At 60.4% G+C, this 16,202-nt stretch overlaps 3 protein-coding genes across 8 annotated transcripts; 2 read left to right on the top strand and 1 right to left on the bottom strand.

Moving 5' to 3' along the window:
• On the top strand, nt 1–6,809 carry LOC110387293 (discoidin, CUB and LCCL domain-containing protein 1-like; the record flags this gene model as incomplete). Its single annotated transcript, XM_021375278.1, is given in 15 exon segments — nt 1–55; nt 1,069–1,290; nt 2,556–2,693; nt 3,134–3,185; nt 3,274–3,346; nt 3,505–3,638; nt 3,754–3,791; nt 3,880–4,074; nt 4,606–4,727; nt 4,802–4,970; nt 5,061–5,165; nt 5,332–5,422; nt 5,537–5,574; nt 5,793–5,909; nt 6,249–6,809. Coding segments are annotated over 15 exon segments (1,989 nt in total), but the record flags the coding sequence as incomplete, so codon positions are not given.
• TAF12 (TATA-box binding protein associated factor 12) lies at nt 7,688–13,908 on the top strand. Of its 2 annotated transcripts, none has more exons than XM_021375551.1 (6): nt 7,688–7,830; nt 10,120–10,371; nt 11,274–11,351; nt 11,639–11,753; nt 11,921–12,009; nt 13,441–13,908. In XM_021375551.1, the coding sequence occupies exons 2-6, from the start codon at nt 10,204–10,206 to the stop codon at nt 13,474–13,476; spliced, it is 486 nt and encodes a 161-aa protein (XP_021231226.1). In that variant the 5' UTR covers nt 7,688–7,830; nt 10,120–10,203; the 3' UTR covers nt 13,477–13,908. The 2 variants fall into 2 exon arrangements, with proteins under 2 accessions (XP_021231226.1, XP_021231227.1); XM_021375552.1 differs by lacking the exon at nt 7,688–7,830 and adding an exon at nt 7,862–8,710.
• Nucleotides 11,995–15,975, bottom strand: RAB42 (RAB42, member RAS oncogene family). 5 transcript variants are annotated; one of them, XM_021375545.1, is made up of 4 exons: nt 15,626–15,975; nt 14,775–15,182; nt 14,142–14,259; nt 11,995–13,307 (listed from the first exon to the last, which is right to left on the bottom strand). In XM_021375545.1, the coding sequence occupies exons 1-4, from the start codon at nt 15,973–15,975 to the stop codon at nt 13,011–13,013; spliced, it is 1,173 nt and encodes a 390-aa protein (XP_021231220.1). In that variant the 3' UTR covers nt 11,995–13,010. The 5 variants fall into 5 exon arrangements, 2 of the variants coding, with proteins under 2 accessions (XP_021231220.1, XP_021231221.1); XR_002432484.1 differs by lacking the exon at nt 11,995–13,307 and having other exon boundaries at nt 14,120–14,531; nt 14,708–15,182; XR_002432483.1 differs by lacking the exon at nt 11,995–13,307 and having other exon boundaries at nt 14,120–14,598; nt 14,708–15,182.

The raw sequence follows: 16,202 nt of genomic DNA on the forward strand, positions 1-16,202 counted from the left end.
CTGCTGCTGCGCCGCTGCTTCCTGCTGGGGCCGCGCCCGGCCGCGGGGCAGCACGGTGAGTGCGGGGCGGCGGCGGGAGCGGAGGTGACACCGGGACGGGCTCCCGGCGGGGTCGTCCCGCGGCGGCTCCGATCTCGGTCCCAGCGATCCCGCTGCAGTTCGGGGTTTCTTTTTTTGGGGGGGTGGTCCGTTGGTGTCCTCACTGAGATCCCCCATTGATGTTCCTGCTGAGGTCGGGTTCGGGCTTTACTTCTAGGGGGGTGACCCATTGACGTCCCCGTCGGTGTGTCCATTCACGTTGGGTTTGGGGTTTTCGTTCGGGGGGGTGACCCACTGATGTCCCCATGGATGGCTCTGCCCATGGAGCCCCCCCCCCAGCCCCGCATCCCATCCGGTGGCCCCGGTTTGGCCGCCGTCCCGTCCCGTCCCGTCCCGTCCCGTCCCGTCCCTTCCTGCGGGGAGCGCGGAGTTTTCCTCTCTCCGCAGGATTTGGCACCGCCGAGGATTTGGGGTTTCTCTTTCCAGGGGATGAATTTTGGGGAGCGGTGCCCATGGAGGGCTCAGCGCTGCTCCCCCCCCCCATCCTTGTACCCCAAAAGTGCCGTTCCCCCCCACTCACGGCAATGCACGGAGCAGACTTTGCTCGGGGTCTGCGCGCTGCTGGGAGCTTTCCAGCCCTGTCCGGACGCGGCTTTGCCCACTTTGGGGGCAGGGATCGAGCGCTTTGGTTAACGCGATCCAGTGAGAACCCCTCCAACGCTTTTGTATCTGAATTTGGGGGATGTTCTGCCATGAAAAGCCCCTTTGTGGCGGATGTCACTGTGGCGGGCTGGGCTCTGTACAGCCCCGTGGGCTTATTTCCCCCAAATCGCCCCCCAAATCGGGCTCCTCTTGGTCCTAAAAGCAAAAGGGTGGCACGGTGATGTCTGCAGGGGGGAAACTGGGGCTGCCGCGACCCTGGGGGCCGTCCCTAGCGGGGTTTGAAAGAGGACACGGGTCCCCATGGGGCAGCGCAGGATGGGGAAACTGAGGCACAGAGAGCAACCCCGCTCCTTTGCCTTCATTCAGGGGACGGCTGCGGCCACACGGTGCTGACAGCGCAGAGTGGGACGCTGAGCTCCAGGAACTACCCCGGCACGTACCCCAACCACACGTGGTGCCGCTGGCGGCTGCGGGCCCCCCCGGGCACCTCCCTCATCGTGGCCTTTGGAGACGTGGACCTGGAGCCCTCGGAGCGTTGTGCCCACAGCTCCCTGCTGCTGGCCGACCCCGAGAGCGGCACCGCTTACGGTAAGAGGGGAAACTGAGGCAGCGGCGAGGGGTGCAGATCGCGTTACATAAACCCTTTGCTAAGGAGGGGATCAGGGGAAATCCGGCTTTTTAGCTGATTTCATCCCGAGGAGGATGGGGGGGTGTGGGGGGGGGGCATAGCCAAGGCGACCCAGATGGGAGCAGATGCAGCCGCTGATTAAGTAACTTTGCCCAAACGTTTCCAGGATTTTCCTGGAGATATTGAACGGTGTCAGGGGGATTTGGTGGCACCTGGTGGGGAGATGTCTCCGGAGGGGAGAAGTGGCGATGGGGTGGGACAGCCCCAATGGGACGGGATGGGGCGGCGGAGATGGGTCGGCCATGCAACCCCATTGCTAGCAGCGCGCTGCCCACCCGCCCACCCGGTGTTCTGGGCACCCCCAGCCTCTTTCAGTGCCTTTACCATCGGGATGGGGCCAGGCAGGGTCCCGCCAGCGTCCCCCTCCCTCGCTGCCGACTCTGGAGTGATCCCAGCTGGTTGTCGGGAAGCGGCTGACTCAGAGCCGGCTCCTGGCGCCCGACCAACGTCACAGCCTGACCCTGCCGCCCTCCTCTCAGGGACGTGCTGGGGTCCTGGGGACGTCCCCATCCCCAGGACAACGGCAGCGCTGCTGGAAGCATCTCCGGGCGCCCGGAGATGGAAGCGATGCGGGGCAGTGGCACAGCCCGTCCTGTTGTCCCCTCCATCCATCGGGAAGGATGGACAAAGAGGGGATACGGGCAGCGGGGACACCTCCTGTCCCCATCTGGGCCCAGGGATGTCCCCAAGGAACCCGTCTTCCCCGCTAAGCTGAAGTTTTAATCAGAGAGATGGAGACTGCAAATTAATTTGGATTAAATGGGTCGCTGCTCCGGGGGATTTAGGAGGCAGCTTTGGTGGTTCCTGTGGAAGGGGGACGGGTGGCGGTGGGGAGGGGACACGGACCCATTCTGTGGCCGAACTGTGCGTGCCAGACCCACAGCCATTGCCCCGACAAGGGCTGCTGGCCACACGGCTGCTCACTCCATCCCAGCTGGGCGCAATTAAGAAGCTCTTGGGAGAAGTTTGCCGGGAAGCGGCGGGGGATGACCCGGCTGGCAGACGTGACGTCACCGCGGTGTCACTTTGTGGCTGTGGGGACAGCGACGGGGCCGCCCTGAGCATCCTTCCCAGCACGCAGCTGGGGAGGTGAAACCCTCAATCCAGGTCCCCGTGCCCACCCCCAGGGATCCCAGTCCTCCCCACGGCCCCATCCCTCCCGCAGGGCCCTACTGCAGGAACGCCGGCCCCGCCGCCCCGCTGCTGCTCACCAACTCCAGCGCCGTCACCGTCCTGTTCAACAGCACCAGCCACCGCTCGGGACGGGGCCTCCTCCTGTCCTACGCCAGCTCGCAGCACCCAGGTAGGGGATGGGGGGCTGTCCCCTGCGGGTGCTGACCCCCCCCCAAGGCTGTGTCCCTGGGGTACAGGGCACAGATAGGGGGAGGCAGGGAGCTCTGTGCCCACCCCATGTGGCTCCCATTGCCTCTAGCTCATTACAGGCCCCCATTTTCCTTGCCTGGGGGCTGTGGATGTGAGAGAGGTGATAGGGAATGGCAGCCTGAATTGGGAACCTCAGACTGAGCACCCCCAGGGCAGCTGGGACCCCAGTATTAAGCTGTGCTGCAAACAGCGCTGTGACCAGAGAGACACCGTACCCTGTCCCTGCAGACCCAGGGGGCAAAACCTACCCCTGGAGCAGGATTTGGTTGGGAAGGGGATGGAGATGGGCTGCCCCAGGGAGAGCTGGGTGCTCTGGGGGTCCCACGCGGCCCCTCACCTTGGGGCATCCTTGCCTTGCAGACCTGATCTCCTGCTTGGTCAGAGGCACCCATTTCTCCCAGGAGCACATCAGGTGAGTGGCTGTCCCACCACCAGCCTGGCATCACTGCCTGTCCCCACCAGCACTTCTGTCCCCATCCCATTCGTCCCATGCGTTTCAGCGTGTACTGCCCCGCCGGCTGCAAGGACATCGAGGGGGACATCTGGGGCAACGCAAAACAGGGCTACCGGGACGTATGTACAGAGCCCCGCTCTCCTGGGAGGTGTCACCCATGGGTGCCCTGCTGGCTGTCTATCACCTGTCACCTCCATCCTGCTGCCAGTAGGTGGAAGGAGGACAGGTTCAGCCTGGGTGGGGGGACTTGGCTGCTCTGACCCCACGCTCCCTGCAGACCTCGGTGCTGTGCAAGGCAGCTGTGCACGCCGGTGTGGTCGCCGACGAGGCGGGCGGGCAGGTCACCCTGTCCCGAGAGAAGGGGATCACGCTCTACGAGTCGGCCTTCGCCAATGGGCTGCACTCCAAAAGGTGGGCGCAGGGCTCCCAGCTGCCACCCCTCGGTGTCAGAGCCCCCCCGAGGTGGGTTTGCTGGGTCTTTGCCCCACAAGATCATTCCTGACATCCCCCTCTTCCCTTCTCGCAGGGGCTCCCTCTCTGAGAAGCGTCTCCTGTTCCACAAAGGTATCTTCCCATACATTAAGCCATCACTTCAGCTGCACGAGGGGACCGCGGTGCTGGCCGGGTCCCCAGCTGCCACCTCACCTTGCAGCCTGCGGCGATGCCCTGGAGGTGGCCGCCTTCAACGCCTCGTCCTGGTGGCAGGAGGTGGACACTCTGGGGCAGGAGCGGAGCTGGGCAGCCGAGCATGCGGCCCTGGGCACCCCCAGCCCCTCCTGGGCAGCAGAACCCGGTGCTGACACCGCCTGGCTGGAGCTGGACCTGGGCACCCGCAGGAATGTCACAGGTCAGCACGTGTCAGCTGGTGGATGGGGCTGGTGGCTGTCCCCGTGCCACCCTGGTCGCTGCCCAAGTGGGACCCCCACGCTGCCCAAAGTGGCTACAGATCCCCCCCCACTCCTCCCCAACCTGTAACTCTCAGGAGAATTTGGGGTTCCTTGTGCCGTCCACTGTTCTGGTTGTACTGGTGCAAACTGGGATCCGGACAGCATCCGTCCTTCCTCATGGCTTTTTCCTGTCCCCATTTTGTTCCTTCCCCGCTGCAGCCATTTCTGGGATGAACAAGTCAATATTATGCTCTTGCATCTGGTGCCAGCGAGCGCCTTTTGTTCAGCCAAGCCTGCCGCCAAGGGGGGCTTTGTGCAGAGGCCGGCGGGAAGAAAATGGGGACATTGTGAGACCGGGGGCCGGAGGAGGGAGGAATGCAGCCGGGGTTTATCGGCTCCTCGGGGCAGAGCGGGGGATGCGGGTGCCCAGGAAGGAGCTGGGGTCGGGGGGGGAGGGTTGGGGTGACATAAGGGCGCATCCTGCCCTGCAGGGATCGTCACGAAGGGATCCGCTGAGATATACGACTTCTACGTGACGTCCTACCGTGTGTCCTCCAGCCGCGATGGGAAGAACTGGAGACCCTACAGGGGCAGCAGCGGCCAGGAGGACAAGGTGGGCACTGGGGCAGCAGGGTGGGCGCAGCCCCCTGCCCGCAGCTCTGCGGCCATCCCTGCCCTCCCCAGTAGGTCTTTGAAGGAAACGTGGACAGCCTCGGGGAGGTCTCCAACGCCTTCATCCCGCCCATCACGACCCGCTACCTGCGCATCACGCCCCAGAGCTGGCACCAGCGTGCTGCCTTGAAGGTGGCCCTGCTGGGCTGCCAGATGGCACGGGTCCGTGCAGCACGGCCCTATGGTGAGCGTCCCTCGCGCCCCTGGGGACCTCCAGCTCCCCGTGCCCCAGGGTGAGCTCAGCGCTGACGGCACCACCCGCTCTGCCCTGCAGTGCCCAGCATCCCCAAGGATGTCCCCATCCACGTCCCTGTCCCCACCAGCCGCCCGCCCGGCCGCACGCCCATCCCTGGCATTGCCCTGGACCCTGAGAAGGCAGGTGGGTGTTGCACATGGGCTGACTCTCGTCCCATTGGTGGCTCTGGGCAGGAACATTAATTGTCCAGCTTGGCTCACCCAAGATGGGCTCCCTGCACCCAAGGGAACCCCAGGCATGGAGGTGTGGGATGGTGGACCCAGGTGCTGATGCTGCTCTCCCTCCCCAGGCTCCACGCTGCTGGTGATGCTGCTCATTGGCGTCTTTGTCCTCGTCTGCTCCAGCCTCCTGCTGCTGGCTTTCCTCTGCCGCAGGAGGAGGTGGGTTCCAGCCTGCCCCCCAAATCATGGGGTTTCTGGGGGGCTCTGTTAGGCTGCTGGCTGAACCCTCTGTCACAGGCAGCCCCTCACCTGTGTCATGCTCTCCCCTTGCAGGAAGCCAGCCACCAAGCTGAACTGTGGGCTCACAAAAGGTAACAGCTCCCACTCACCCTGGGGTGCTCAGGGAGGTGCTGAGCATGGGGGTTCTGAATTCAGGGCAGGTGCAGGTGGTTGAAGGCCTGAGCTCAGGCTCTTTCCCTTCTCATCCTCAAGTGTCCCACTCTGAGGGCACCTCCATCTCCAAGGGCATCCATGGGTGGTGGGAGGCAGGGGGCTGGCGTGTGACAAGGGGCTTCTGCTCTCTGCCCAGGGCAACCCAAGCTGGAGGCGAGCCAGGTGTGCTCCCTGGGGAGCCTGCCGCCCCCCGGATCCACGCTGCCCTCCTTCCCTGCAGTGCTGGGGGACCTCAGCCAGACCCACTCACCAGGTAACGGGGACAGAGGAGCACAGAGACGGGGCAGAACAGACCCACATCCCCCCCCACACTGCACCCTGATCCAACCCCTGCCCTGGATCCCGAACCTCTGCAAAGGGAGAACCTGGGAGCGCCTGGGCATCGCAACGTGGCCAGAGGGCACCGGGATCCCAGTGGGACGTGCAGTCCCCGTGGGGTGGGTGCCCTGCCCCACACAGATTTTGCGGGGTCCCTCAGGGTCTGTGCCTACCCACATCTGAAACTGCCAGGGGTGGGCGCGGGGCCACGTACCTCAGCGGGGCCGTTCCCTCTGCACCGTGCCCATCTCAGGTCCGTGTGCCCCCACCGCAGAGTACGCCGAGCCGGACGTGGTGCAGGTGAGCCCCAGCAGCCAGTTGGGCTCCTCCACCTTCAAACCTCTCCCAGACGAGGGCTACACCTTGCCGCTGGTTGTGAGCCACTACGACGTGCCGGGAAAACACCACGAGTACGCAGAGCCTCTGCCGCCGGAACCCGAATACGCCACGCCGTTCGGCGAACCTGAGCACGCCGGCACGCGCTGGAACCCCAGCGACACCGCGGGGCTCCCCGCCGCCCCGAGCCACGCCGGCTCCCCGGGCTCACCCCCGGCACGGTACGTTTCCCCCCCGCTGCCGCTGCCTGCCGGGGGGAGCGCAGCCCCCCGGGTGGAGCGGACTGCCAGCCCCCATGGGGACGGGCCCCCTGCCGAGGGATCCCGCTCGCAGCTCGCAGACTGTCCCTTCTCCCACGTGTACCACGAGGCCTGGTGAGGCGGCACAGGAGAGCCGCCCACCTTCGGATGGAGCCCTTCCCCGGGGCGCAGAGGGGAGATTTATAACTCAACCCGCACTTTTATTTAAATATATATATATAGACGTACGTGTATACAAACCAGTCCTCTCCGTCAGCTGCCGCTCACGCAGGGCTCGGAGTTGGGCAGAAGCTCGGGGCGCAGGCAGCACACCGCGCTGCGGGTGCCCGTCCCGTACAGCCCCACCGCACGGAGGGGCACCGGCCGCTGTTCTGTATCCACGGCCGCGTGGGTGCAGCTACAGCCGCAGCGCAAACACCCGCACACGGGAACAGCCACAGCCACCCAGCACCCCCACCGTGCGGGTACACCTGTAGCGCCGCCCCATTCCCTGTAGGAATCCCCATAGGCAACCACACAAAGCCCCCACCAAGGGTACAGCCCCCCCTAAAAACTACGTCCCCTCCAGCTGTACTGCAGACCCCCCCATCTTGATACATCCCTCCCCTTGGAGCCCCGCCACACCTGTAACTACACCCCGCAGATGAGCACCCCCCAACCTCGCCCCTTTCCGCTGCTCTTCACTCTCCCAGCCCGGGGCGCCAGAACAGGCGGTTACCGGCGACCCCTCCCACAAAAATTGTGCTTCCGAAATCTCTTGATGTCGATTCCGCGGGGGCGGCCGAAGCCCCCCCGTGCCACGCACGGCAGAAGCCCTTTTTAAAGCGCCGCTTTGGCGCCGCAGACACTGGGAAGCGGCGGATCCTCCTCTAGGTCGCGGCGAGTCTCCTGCCGTTTCACTACAAGACAGTGGGGAATATTTTATTCCCTGCCTTTTCTCCTTCGTATTTATCTGCGATTTTATCATTTCTGCCTCTTTTTCCCCCAAAATACCGATGTTTCCCGCTCCCTCTTTGGCCTCGGAGCGCTATGCAAATCGCGCGGGGCATGCTGGGCCTCTCCCCTCCCCGCCACCGCTCTGCGCGCGCGCAGCCGCGTCTCCGCTCGATCCCGCGTTGCGCATGCGCAGCGTGCTCGCCTTCCGGTTGGCGGCGCCGCAAGTACTTCCGGGTGCTGCCCCGGAAGGGCATCCGGTGTGCGCGGCGAAGGGAGCGCAGCCGGCGGCGGCGGGGCCTCGGTCCGCCCGCGGGGCATGGGGAGGTACGGGGCGAGGGGGTCGGGAGCGGTGCGGGGTGAGCGCGTGGTGCAGCCGCCCCAGCTGCAGCCGGTTACCGGTGGGGCTGAGGCTGGGGCAGCGTTGGCCTCCCGGTGTGCCCCGGTCTTGGCTGCCGCTTACGGCGATGTAAGTCCTAATGCAGGAAGGGGACGCTTAACAGGGGCACCGAGAGGCTCGTTTGATTCTCATGTAGATGCTAATTATAGCTGTATGCTGCAGCACCGCTGCTTAATGAGCTGCAGAGGATCGCTGGGAAACGAATGGCGGTGTTAATTGAGGCCACGCGATCTGCTGCCAGCAAGGAAAGCGCTGAGCTGCCCGGCAGCGCTGACAGCAGGCACCGCAAAGCCCGCCCGCTTCTCGTGGAATCTGAGGGATGAAGCAGCTCTGCTGGGTGTTCCTATGGGGGTGTTCAGCCTGGAGAAGAGAAGGCTCCGGGAGAGCTCACTGCGGCCTGCCAGTGCTTGAAGGGAGATGATAGACAGCAGGGAGAGCGACTTCTAACGTGGATAGGTGGCAATAGGACAAAGGGGAATGGCTTCAAACTAAAAGAGGGGAGAATTAGGCTAGATGAGCATCACCTCCCGGGCAGCCGCATCCTGCTCACACCTGCATCGGGATCTCACGGGTGGAGCGTGCTCTCCGGTGTGGTGAAACTGTTTCCTGTTGAGATGTTACCAGGGAGTGGGTGACACGGGAAATATCTGGTGTTCCCGTAGGAATGAGAGTGATGTGGAAGAGGAGGAAGAGAAAATAGGTTAACGCTGGCTGCTGACCCCGGGAAGGCTTTGGGAAATGGCCTCTCCGTTCGCTGGGCCCACAGCAGTTGCTGATGTAATTAAAGATCTAGACACGCAGATAGCTGTAAGTAAACTGCGTGTGCTTGCCTTGAGCTGGCATGCAGGACTGCTGGGGACCTCCTCACGCTGGGTGTTTTGCCTTTGGTGATCTTAACGGCGCGCAAGAGGTGCCAATAAGATCGAGAGAGAAACGTGCAAAATGACTTTATACTAATAAAGTGCGTTGCACGAGGCGTCGTCTTCTCCCCTGCATGGCGGGTGAGGATTCCTGCTTGGTGGATGTGTAACTGAGGCCTGGGGGCAAATGGCCTGCAGCCAGCCCCTGTGCAAACCCAGGTGTGCAGTGAAATGCCTCGTCCAGAAGCACCACTAAGGGTGCTGTGGTGTGAGCATAAGGGCCTTCTGCCATCAACTGGGTTAAAACTGAGCGAGCTGGGGATTTGCTGAGAGCCCTACAGGAGTGTGTCCCGGTGTAAGTTCTTCTAGGAGAGCTCCACGATGCAGCAGTGCATGGGTTTGCGTTGCAGTGAAGCACTAAAGCAGCCCCTGTCTAAGTGTGATTTCTGGTTTTGTTTTCTGTATGAATTAATCCAAACTAACAGCTTGCCCTGCTGAAGGGAGAACGTCTGTTTGTAGCTGAGATAGGAGACGCTCTGCTCATCAGTCTGTATGCAAGCATACTGCATACAGCAGCTCTGGTCTGCCCATGCAACAGCGTGGGGCTGGTAGTGTGTGTAACCTCAGGCACGTGGTGGTGACCCTGGGGGATCTGAGCTGCAGGTTGTGCTGCCAGAACCCCCCTCTGGCTGCCTGATAGCAGCACGGTAAATCCCATTTCCTTACTGTGGCTTTTGGTGTCCTGCTGTGGAGGGCCACGTCTGCATTTCCTCTCTTGTCACTGATCCTTAGAGTTGTGGCTGAGCTCTGTGTTGTGAAGGCGGCTCTGGATTTCAGCTGGGGGATTGCTGCAGAGCAGGTTTGGAGCAAGACACTGCTCAAACCGAGACCTCCAGCACGGGGAGCCTGGGCATGGTTGTCTTCTGGTTCGGGCTTCTGCCTCCTGGGTTTGTGGAGGATGGAGACTGAGCATGGACAGGGCTTGAGCCTGCAGTGCACTGCAGGCTGGGCTGTGTCCTTTGGTTAAATCTCAGCTCTGAGCACGGTCTTGCCCTCAAAGCTGCCTGCAGAACATGTGAGATGGTTCAGGCAGGCCCTGCTGTGAGGCTGAACACGTGCAGGACCCAGCAGGGCGAGGAGCGGGGAGCCCCTGCTGTCAGTGCACTGCATGCAGCTGCTGTGCTTCTCAGGGAAAACTTCATTCCCCAGACACCAGGAAATGTTTTCTAAACGTTCCTCCTCCCTTCTTACTGCATCCAGAGACCTGATTTGTAAACTCTGGCTCCTGTCAGTACCGTGGGCAAAGCCCACTTTGGATTCCACTGTTTGCTCACTCTCTTCTGTTTCTCTCTCCAGTTAATTGGTTTGGGTCCCCACAACCCCAAGAAGAAGCAGGACCTCGACAAGCTTTATGATCTAAAAGCTAAAGCCCAACAGATTATGAACCAGTTTGGCCCATCAACCTTGATCAACCTCTCCAACTTCTCCTCCATAAAACCCGAACCCGCCAGCACTCCCCCTCAGAGCTCCATGGCGAACAGCACCGCCGTGGCAAAGATGCCCGGCACGCCCAGTGGAGGAGGGAGGCTCAGTCCTGAAAGCAACCAGGTAATCTCATCCCCAGCTGCCGGGAAGATGCTCAGACCTGCAGCTAGCTTTGTTCTTCTCCTTAAATTACTAACAAAAATCTGATCTCTGTTGAAGTAGCGGTTACTGTCCTGAGGGAGCAAATATCTTCATGTATTTCTTCCCGCTTGGAGTATGGACTTTGTAGGTGCAGAGGCTTTGCCTTGGGGAAAATGTGTATTGGGGTGTGACTGATGGAAAATTCTCTTTAAATGTGGTCGTTGGATTGCTTTGCACCTTGTGGAAAGGCAGGAAGTTCCCCTGGTGTCTCTCAGCCCTGTGTGTCTCATTCATCTTACCAAGCCGACAGAGCAGTGGGGATGAATCTCATCCTTATCCTGTAAGGCCACGCATCTCACTGCTGCTCAGCAGTGGTGGAATTCCTGATCTCTTGACATGTTTGGGCTGAGAGGATGCTGCCTTCTGCCCTGCAGTAATCCAGCACTCACATGTGTCTGTTTTCCATTTGAAACACTAAAGTTGATAAGCGCTAGAGCAATGGAAACGCTTCCTTTGTGTCCTGAATACAAAATTAGTTGCTGGAACGTTGCTTGCATTTGCCTTTTAAGATTTCTCATTATGTCTTTGTCCTCTGTTGCCAGCAGCCATGCTTCAGCCAGGGGCATTTTAGTGCTGGTTCAGTGCAGGAGACTTAGTCATCCTGACCTGCTGTGCTCTGCTGTCTGTTCAGAGCAGCCACTGGTGCTTGCAAATGACTCCTTAGCACCTGATGTTTCTTATCAGCCCTTCCTGAGCTGATACAGTGTGTCAGCTTGGGTCTGTGCACTGTGGGGATGGAGGTCTTCTGTGGCTGTGCAGGGTGGGCAGCTCTTCTGCTAAAGCAGAGCAGTAAATTGTTCCTCTTTTCTCTCTCACGTACTCAGGTTTTAACCAAGAAGAAACTGCAGGACCTGGTGCGCGAGGTGGATCCCAATGAGCAGCTAGATGAAGACGTGGAGGAAGTAGGTACCAACCCATGGCAGGTGCTGCAGAAAGAGCAGATCTGGGTTTTCCACTGTCCAGGGGCCCTTTGTCCAAAGCAGGGAGGGTCAGTTTGCGTTACAGTGCTGTATTCTCACCTTCATGGCAGCCTTCAGCCAGCCATGTCTCTGCTTCCCAGTGCTGAGAAAGGCTTCGGAGAAGCTGTGGCAAACACCCTTGAAACATTATCTTCTGGGGGTTCGTTTTCATACTTTCCCATGGTTTCAGCTGTACTTGAAGAGCTGTTTTTGTCCTCATTCTGTGACAGATGCTGCTGCAGATCGCCGATGATTTCATAGAGAGCGTGGTGACAGCTGCCTGCCAGCTCGCGCGGCATCGCAAGTCAAACACCCTGGAAGTGAAAGATGTCCAGTTGCACCTTGGTAAGGAGCTTGCCCTCACCTGAGAGGTGGGCACGCACCCCACTGCTGGGGTGAAAACCCACGAGAAGATTCATTGTTCTTGTTATCAGGGAACCAGGGGAATGTCTGCCCCTAACCCCATCCTCTCCATGTGGGTGCAGTGTGCTGACACGTGCTCTCTTTTCCAGAGCGTCAGTGGAACATGTGGATCCCGGGCTTTGGTTCTGAAGAAATCAGGCCCTACAAAAAAGCCTGCACTACAGAAGCTCACAAACAGGTAAGGAACCCTCAGGAACACGCTGAGAATCACACGGTAGAAGCCTGATACGGGTAAGGTGCTCTCTGGTGCTGGCACTGGTGACGCTGTCGCCTCTTCCAAGTGGTTTGGACTTGAAGTAATTTCTGGAGTCTCCTCACCAGTTTGTGCAGAGAGGATTGAGTGTGGTGGCAGCCCAGGTGGGAAGGGTTAAAAAGCAGCTGAGAGCATTTTCGGTTGTTGTAACACAATGGAAAGGACAGCAATGACAGCCAAGTAACAAACTCCTAGGCTACAGCAAATGTAACAGCCATGGGCACAGAAACAAAGGAGAGAAGCTGCTTACCTTCAGAAGGCCTCAGGTGCGTGGGGATCTCCAGCAAGATACCCTTATCTCCACTGCCAATCCTTAAATGAGGTCTGGGAAGGGGTGGATCCTGGCTCCACCTTTTCCAGTCACTCAGGTGCATTGCATGCACCTGAGCTGCCTTGGGTTGGCCCTGCCTTCCCACCAGGTGCTGTAGGAATAATTGTAGGTCTGCAAAGGCCACAAATGAGCACAATGCTGAGAACAGCACTTGCCTTGCCTCTCCTGGCCTGATGCTTCTCCTGCAGTTAGAAATCAAGGCCAGGCTTGGGGTTTTCTTCCCAGAATGCTGGAAGAGGCAGGAACACAACTGAGATACCCTGAGGGACTGCCTGGGCTAAGTCTTGTGGCTGGATCTGTCTGGGATGCAGCATATGCACGAGTAACCAGAACTGCCACCCTGCATTTGCAGACCTGTGCTGCCTGGTACAAAGTCACAGTGGCTGGATGTGGTGTCACACACAGGAATCAGTGCTTTTTGGCAGGGTTTGGCTCAGCTTCCTTGGGCTGTTTTGTACCTGCAGGCCAAGGCTGCACTCAGGTACACTGTGAGCAGCACAGGGCATCTGCCATGTCTTTGTGTCACAGGTCTCAGCTGCCTGCCACCACAAGAAGTTAAAGAGCTGCAGCAGAGAGCATGCAGTTGTCTGTGATTTCAGCTGTGACTGCAGCTGGGCAGCTGGTTTTTTTTCCCCCTTAACTTTAAATGAATTAGGTGATTGCTTTTGAGGCATAAGGCCAGAGCCAGGGAAGGAGGTGCCCTGCAGGAGCACATGGGTGGTATTGCAGCTTTCCCCCTGGAGCTTGGGTGGGCTTTGTTCCCTCCCCTGGTGCTGCTGTTCTGCTTTGTCACACAGCCCTTGCAGCCTGGGGGGCTGAGCAGGGCAGTGCAGACTCTTCCTTTTCCTCCGGCTCTGACTGGGACGCTGAGATTCAAATGGACTTGACAGACCTGTGTGGAAACAAGATAGACAGCGCCCTGAGAGAACCCGAGATGGGTTGTTCTGCACAGCTGCTGTTCTGGTTGCTTTGCAGTAACCTTGCCTGAGACCCAGCTTCCCACGTTCTTCTCTTTCTCGTTACAGAGAATGGCACTGATTCGCAAAACCACCAAGAAATAACCCCTGGGAAGAGCTCGAGATGACGCCGGTGCATTCTGAGATATCTGCCTCTCCACTGCAGCCTCCACGATGCCATCCACGGGATATTTTTGTTAATGCTTTACAGAGAAGCATATATTTTTTATTAACGGTGCAGCAATATCTGACTTTATGAGGAGATCTGCCAAAAAAAAACATTCTGTCCTCGTTCCCCTTAAGAGCGCAGCGTATCTCACAGCAAAGACTTTTATTTGTGACTTGGAAGTGGTTTATCGTATAAGTGATTATCCGAGGGACAGAGCATTTGATCTTGTGTGGGACAGTATTAGAAGCATCTGTAGAGGTTTTTGTTTCCTCCTCCCTGCCCCTCCCCGCTCCAGTACTTTGTAATGTCGGTGTTTATATAAATACTTGCGTTTGTTTTACATGAATAAAGAAATTATTAATCTAAAACCCGTGCAAGGGAAGGAGCCAGCTGTGCTGGTGTCTGCGTGTGGGGCCAGGTGGGAGATCTGTGCTGGGCTTTCAGCTGAGTTGGAGGGTTGGGTGGTCTCTGCTCTGTGAATGGGGCCGTGCCCACCCTGTGCTCGCTGCATCGCAACCTCCTGTTGTGGTTCAGCCTCTGCTTGGACACCAGCAGGAGGGATGTGGTGGCTGAGGACAAGAAATGAGCGTGTTCTGTTTACCTGGGACATGAGGAAGGGCCACATCCCAGTAGTGCCTGTTCTGCCCCAGCTGGTGCACATCAGAGAAGCTGCAGGTGCTGCTGGATGTGGTGAGGAGGGAGGCTGTTCTGCTGGCTCCCTGCAGGAAAAGGGAGGTTGTGGACGCTGCCTTGCTCCGGGGCTGCCAGCACCCATGGGTGAAACCCACCTTGCTGATACAGGAGGGCTCTGTCCAGCTGGGGAGCCCAGGGCATGCAGTCAGTGAGCTCAGATGAGGCCAGTCCGACTGGTGCTCGGGAGGGAGAGGCAGCTCCTGGGGCACAGAGCTGCTCTATCTCATCCCAGTGTGCCCAGGGTCCTGCCCAAAGCACGGCTGTGTGCTGCTGGGCAGGGAGCTGAGGGAGTTCCCTGCTGGAGAGTCAAAGGAGTTTGGGACCCGAGGGCACAGGGAGGGGCTGTGCTCACTGCCTGGGGATCGCTTTGTAAGAGGGGAGAACAGAAGAGTGAGGCCCTGGCACCTCCCCTTCCCCAGGAAAACACGGGGCAGGCAGCAGAGTGAGCAGGGGGTGTTTAATGCCATCGCTCACCGCTCCTCCTGCTTCCTTGCACCTGGCAGAGCCCAGCACCTCCACTCCCCGTCCTCAGCACGCGCACCTCTTCCGCTTCTCCTCCTTCTTCGGGCACGGTGCCGGCAGCGGGACGCTGCTCTTCACCCCGTCCCACGCCTCGCAGGGCGCCAGGAGCCCGCTCTGCAACGCCCGGTAAATGGCCAGGGTCAGCATCTGGAACGCCCGTGCCACGTCGCTGCCGTCCTTGGCCGAGGTCTCGACGTACTGTGCCCCCAGCGAGGCCGCCAGCCGCTCCGCCTCCCTCCTGCCCACCTTGCGCTCGGCCGCCAGGTCGCTCTTGTGTCCCACCAGCAAGAAAACCACGTGGAAAGGTTGGACCGTGTCCGTCACCTCCCGGTGCCACCGCTGGACGTTGTCGAAGGACGCGCGGTTGGTGAGGTCGAAGAGCAGCATTCCCCCCGCCGAGTTGCGGTAATAGGAGCGGGTGACAGACCTGGAGCGCGACCAGAGGGGGGGGTGAGGGGCTCCCCCTCCAGCCAGAGCATCCCTGCCCCACCGCCCTGCCCCTGGGGAGCCAGCACGTGGCTCTGAGGCCACCCTAAGAGCGAGGAGAACCAGCTCATTTGCCGTACCAAGTGCTCCAGGCAGCTCTATCACCACGATATCCCCGGGGAAGCTGCTTTGCTCCGCTCCCAGCAGGAGCACCCCGGCCTCTCCCCCGTCCCCCTGCAGCTCCGGGGGCACACGGGCTCCTATGGGCCCTCTGGAGTTGGATGCAGGGTTCAGAAGAGAACCCTAAGGGCCGCCCTTCCCTGGGCAATGCCTTCAGCAATAGGGGCACAGCCCTACCCGGGGTGTCCCCGAGACCCCAGCCCATAGGGAACCCATCTCCCACTGCCTACTCCCCTTCAGACCCACGACCGAAGCAGGACCCACCTGAAGCGCTCCTGCCCGGCCGTGTCCCAGAACTGCAGCTTGACGTGCAGCCCCGGCTCCAGCTCCACGAACTGGACGTAGAAATCCACCCCCACCGTCTGATTGACGGCGTCCAGGAAGACGCCCTCGGTGTAACGCCGCAGCAGCGAGGATTTGCCCACCGTGGAGTCCCCCAGCATGATCACCCGGAACTGGTAGTGCCACCGCGGCTCCATCGGCACCCACCGCCCCCGCGCCCGCTGCGTGCTGGGACAGGCGCTGCCGCTCCTCCCTGGGGTGTGGGAGGCGTTCCTGGGGATGGGTGGCACGGGGTGTGTGTGCTGGGGGGGGGGGGAGGGGGGGGGGGGCATGGATCACCTCCCATTTTGCTCAGCTCCATCCGGCTGTAGGCGCTGGGGGGTGTTCGGGGTGCACGGTGCCAGCCCCAGTGTGGGGTGCGGCCCCGGGACACGGGGCTGTGGGTCTTCCAATGATGGGGAGATGCGCACAGAGCAGGGGGTGACCCACTCAGCAGCCCCTAAAGCAGAGCATCCCCCCCACGTCACAGCTGCGGGGCTCCAGCGTTTGGCAGAGCCTT

Source organism: Numida meleagris, chromosome 22, assembly GCF_002078875.1.
Source record: "Numida meleagris isolate 19003 breed g44 Domestic line chromosome 22, NumMel1.0, whole genome shotgun sequence".
NCBI classification, from domain to species: Eukaryota; Metazoa; Chordata; class Aves; order Galliformes; family Numididae; genus Numida; species Numida meleagris.

Excerpts from the sequence above, each read along its gene's own strand:
- TAF12 (XM_021375552.1), top strand. The coding sequence starts at position 8,642 with ATGGCCTCTCCGTTCGCTGGGCCCACAGCAGTTGCTGATGTAATTAAA. Across the intron at positions 10,372-11,273 it reads TCAGTCCTGAAAGCAACCAG|GTTTTAACCAAGAAGAAACT; the intron begins GTAATCTCATCC and ends TCACGTACTCAG. Across the intron at positions 11,352-11,638 it reads TAGATGAAGACGTGGAGGAA|ATGCTGCTGCAGATCGCCGA; the intron begins GTAGGTACCAAC and ends ATTCTGTGACAG.
- RAB42 (XM_021375545.1), bottom strand. The coding sequence starts at position 15,975 with ATGCCCCCCCCCCCCTCCCCCCCCCCCCAGCACACACACCCCGTGCCA. Across the intron at positions 15,183-15,625 it reads GCCGGGCAGGAGCGCTTCAG|GTCTGTCACCCGCTCCTATT; the intron begins GTGGGTCCTGCT and ends GTCGCGCTCCAG. Across the intron at positions 13,308-14,141 it reads GGCCCTTCCTCATGTCCCAG|GTCTGTCAAGTCCATTTGAA; the intron begins GTAAACAGAACA and ends GTTTCCACACAG.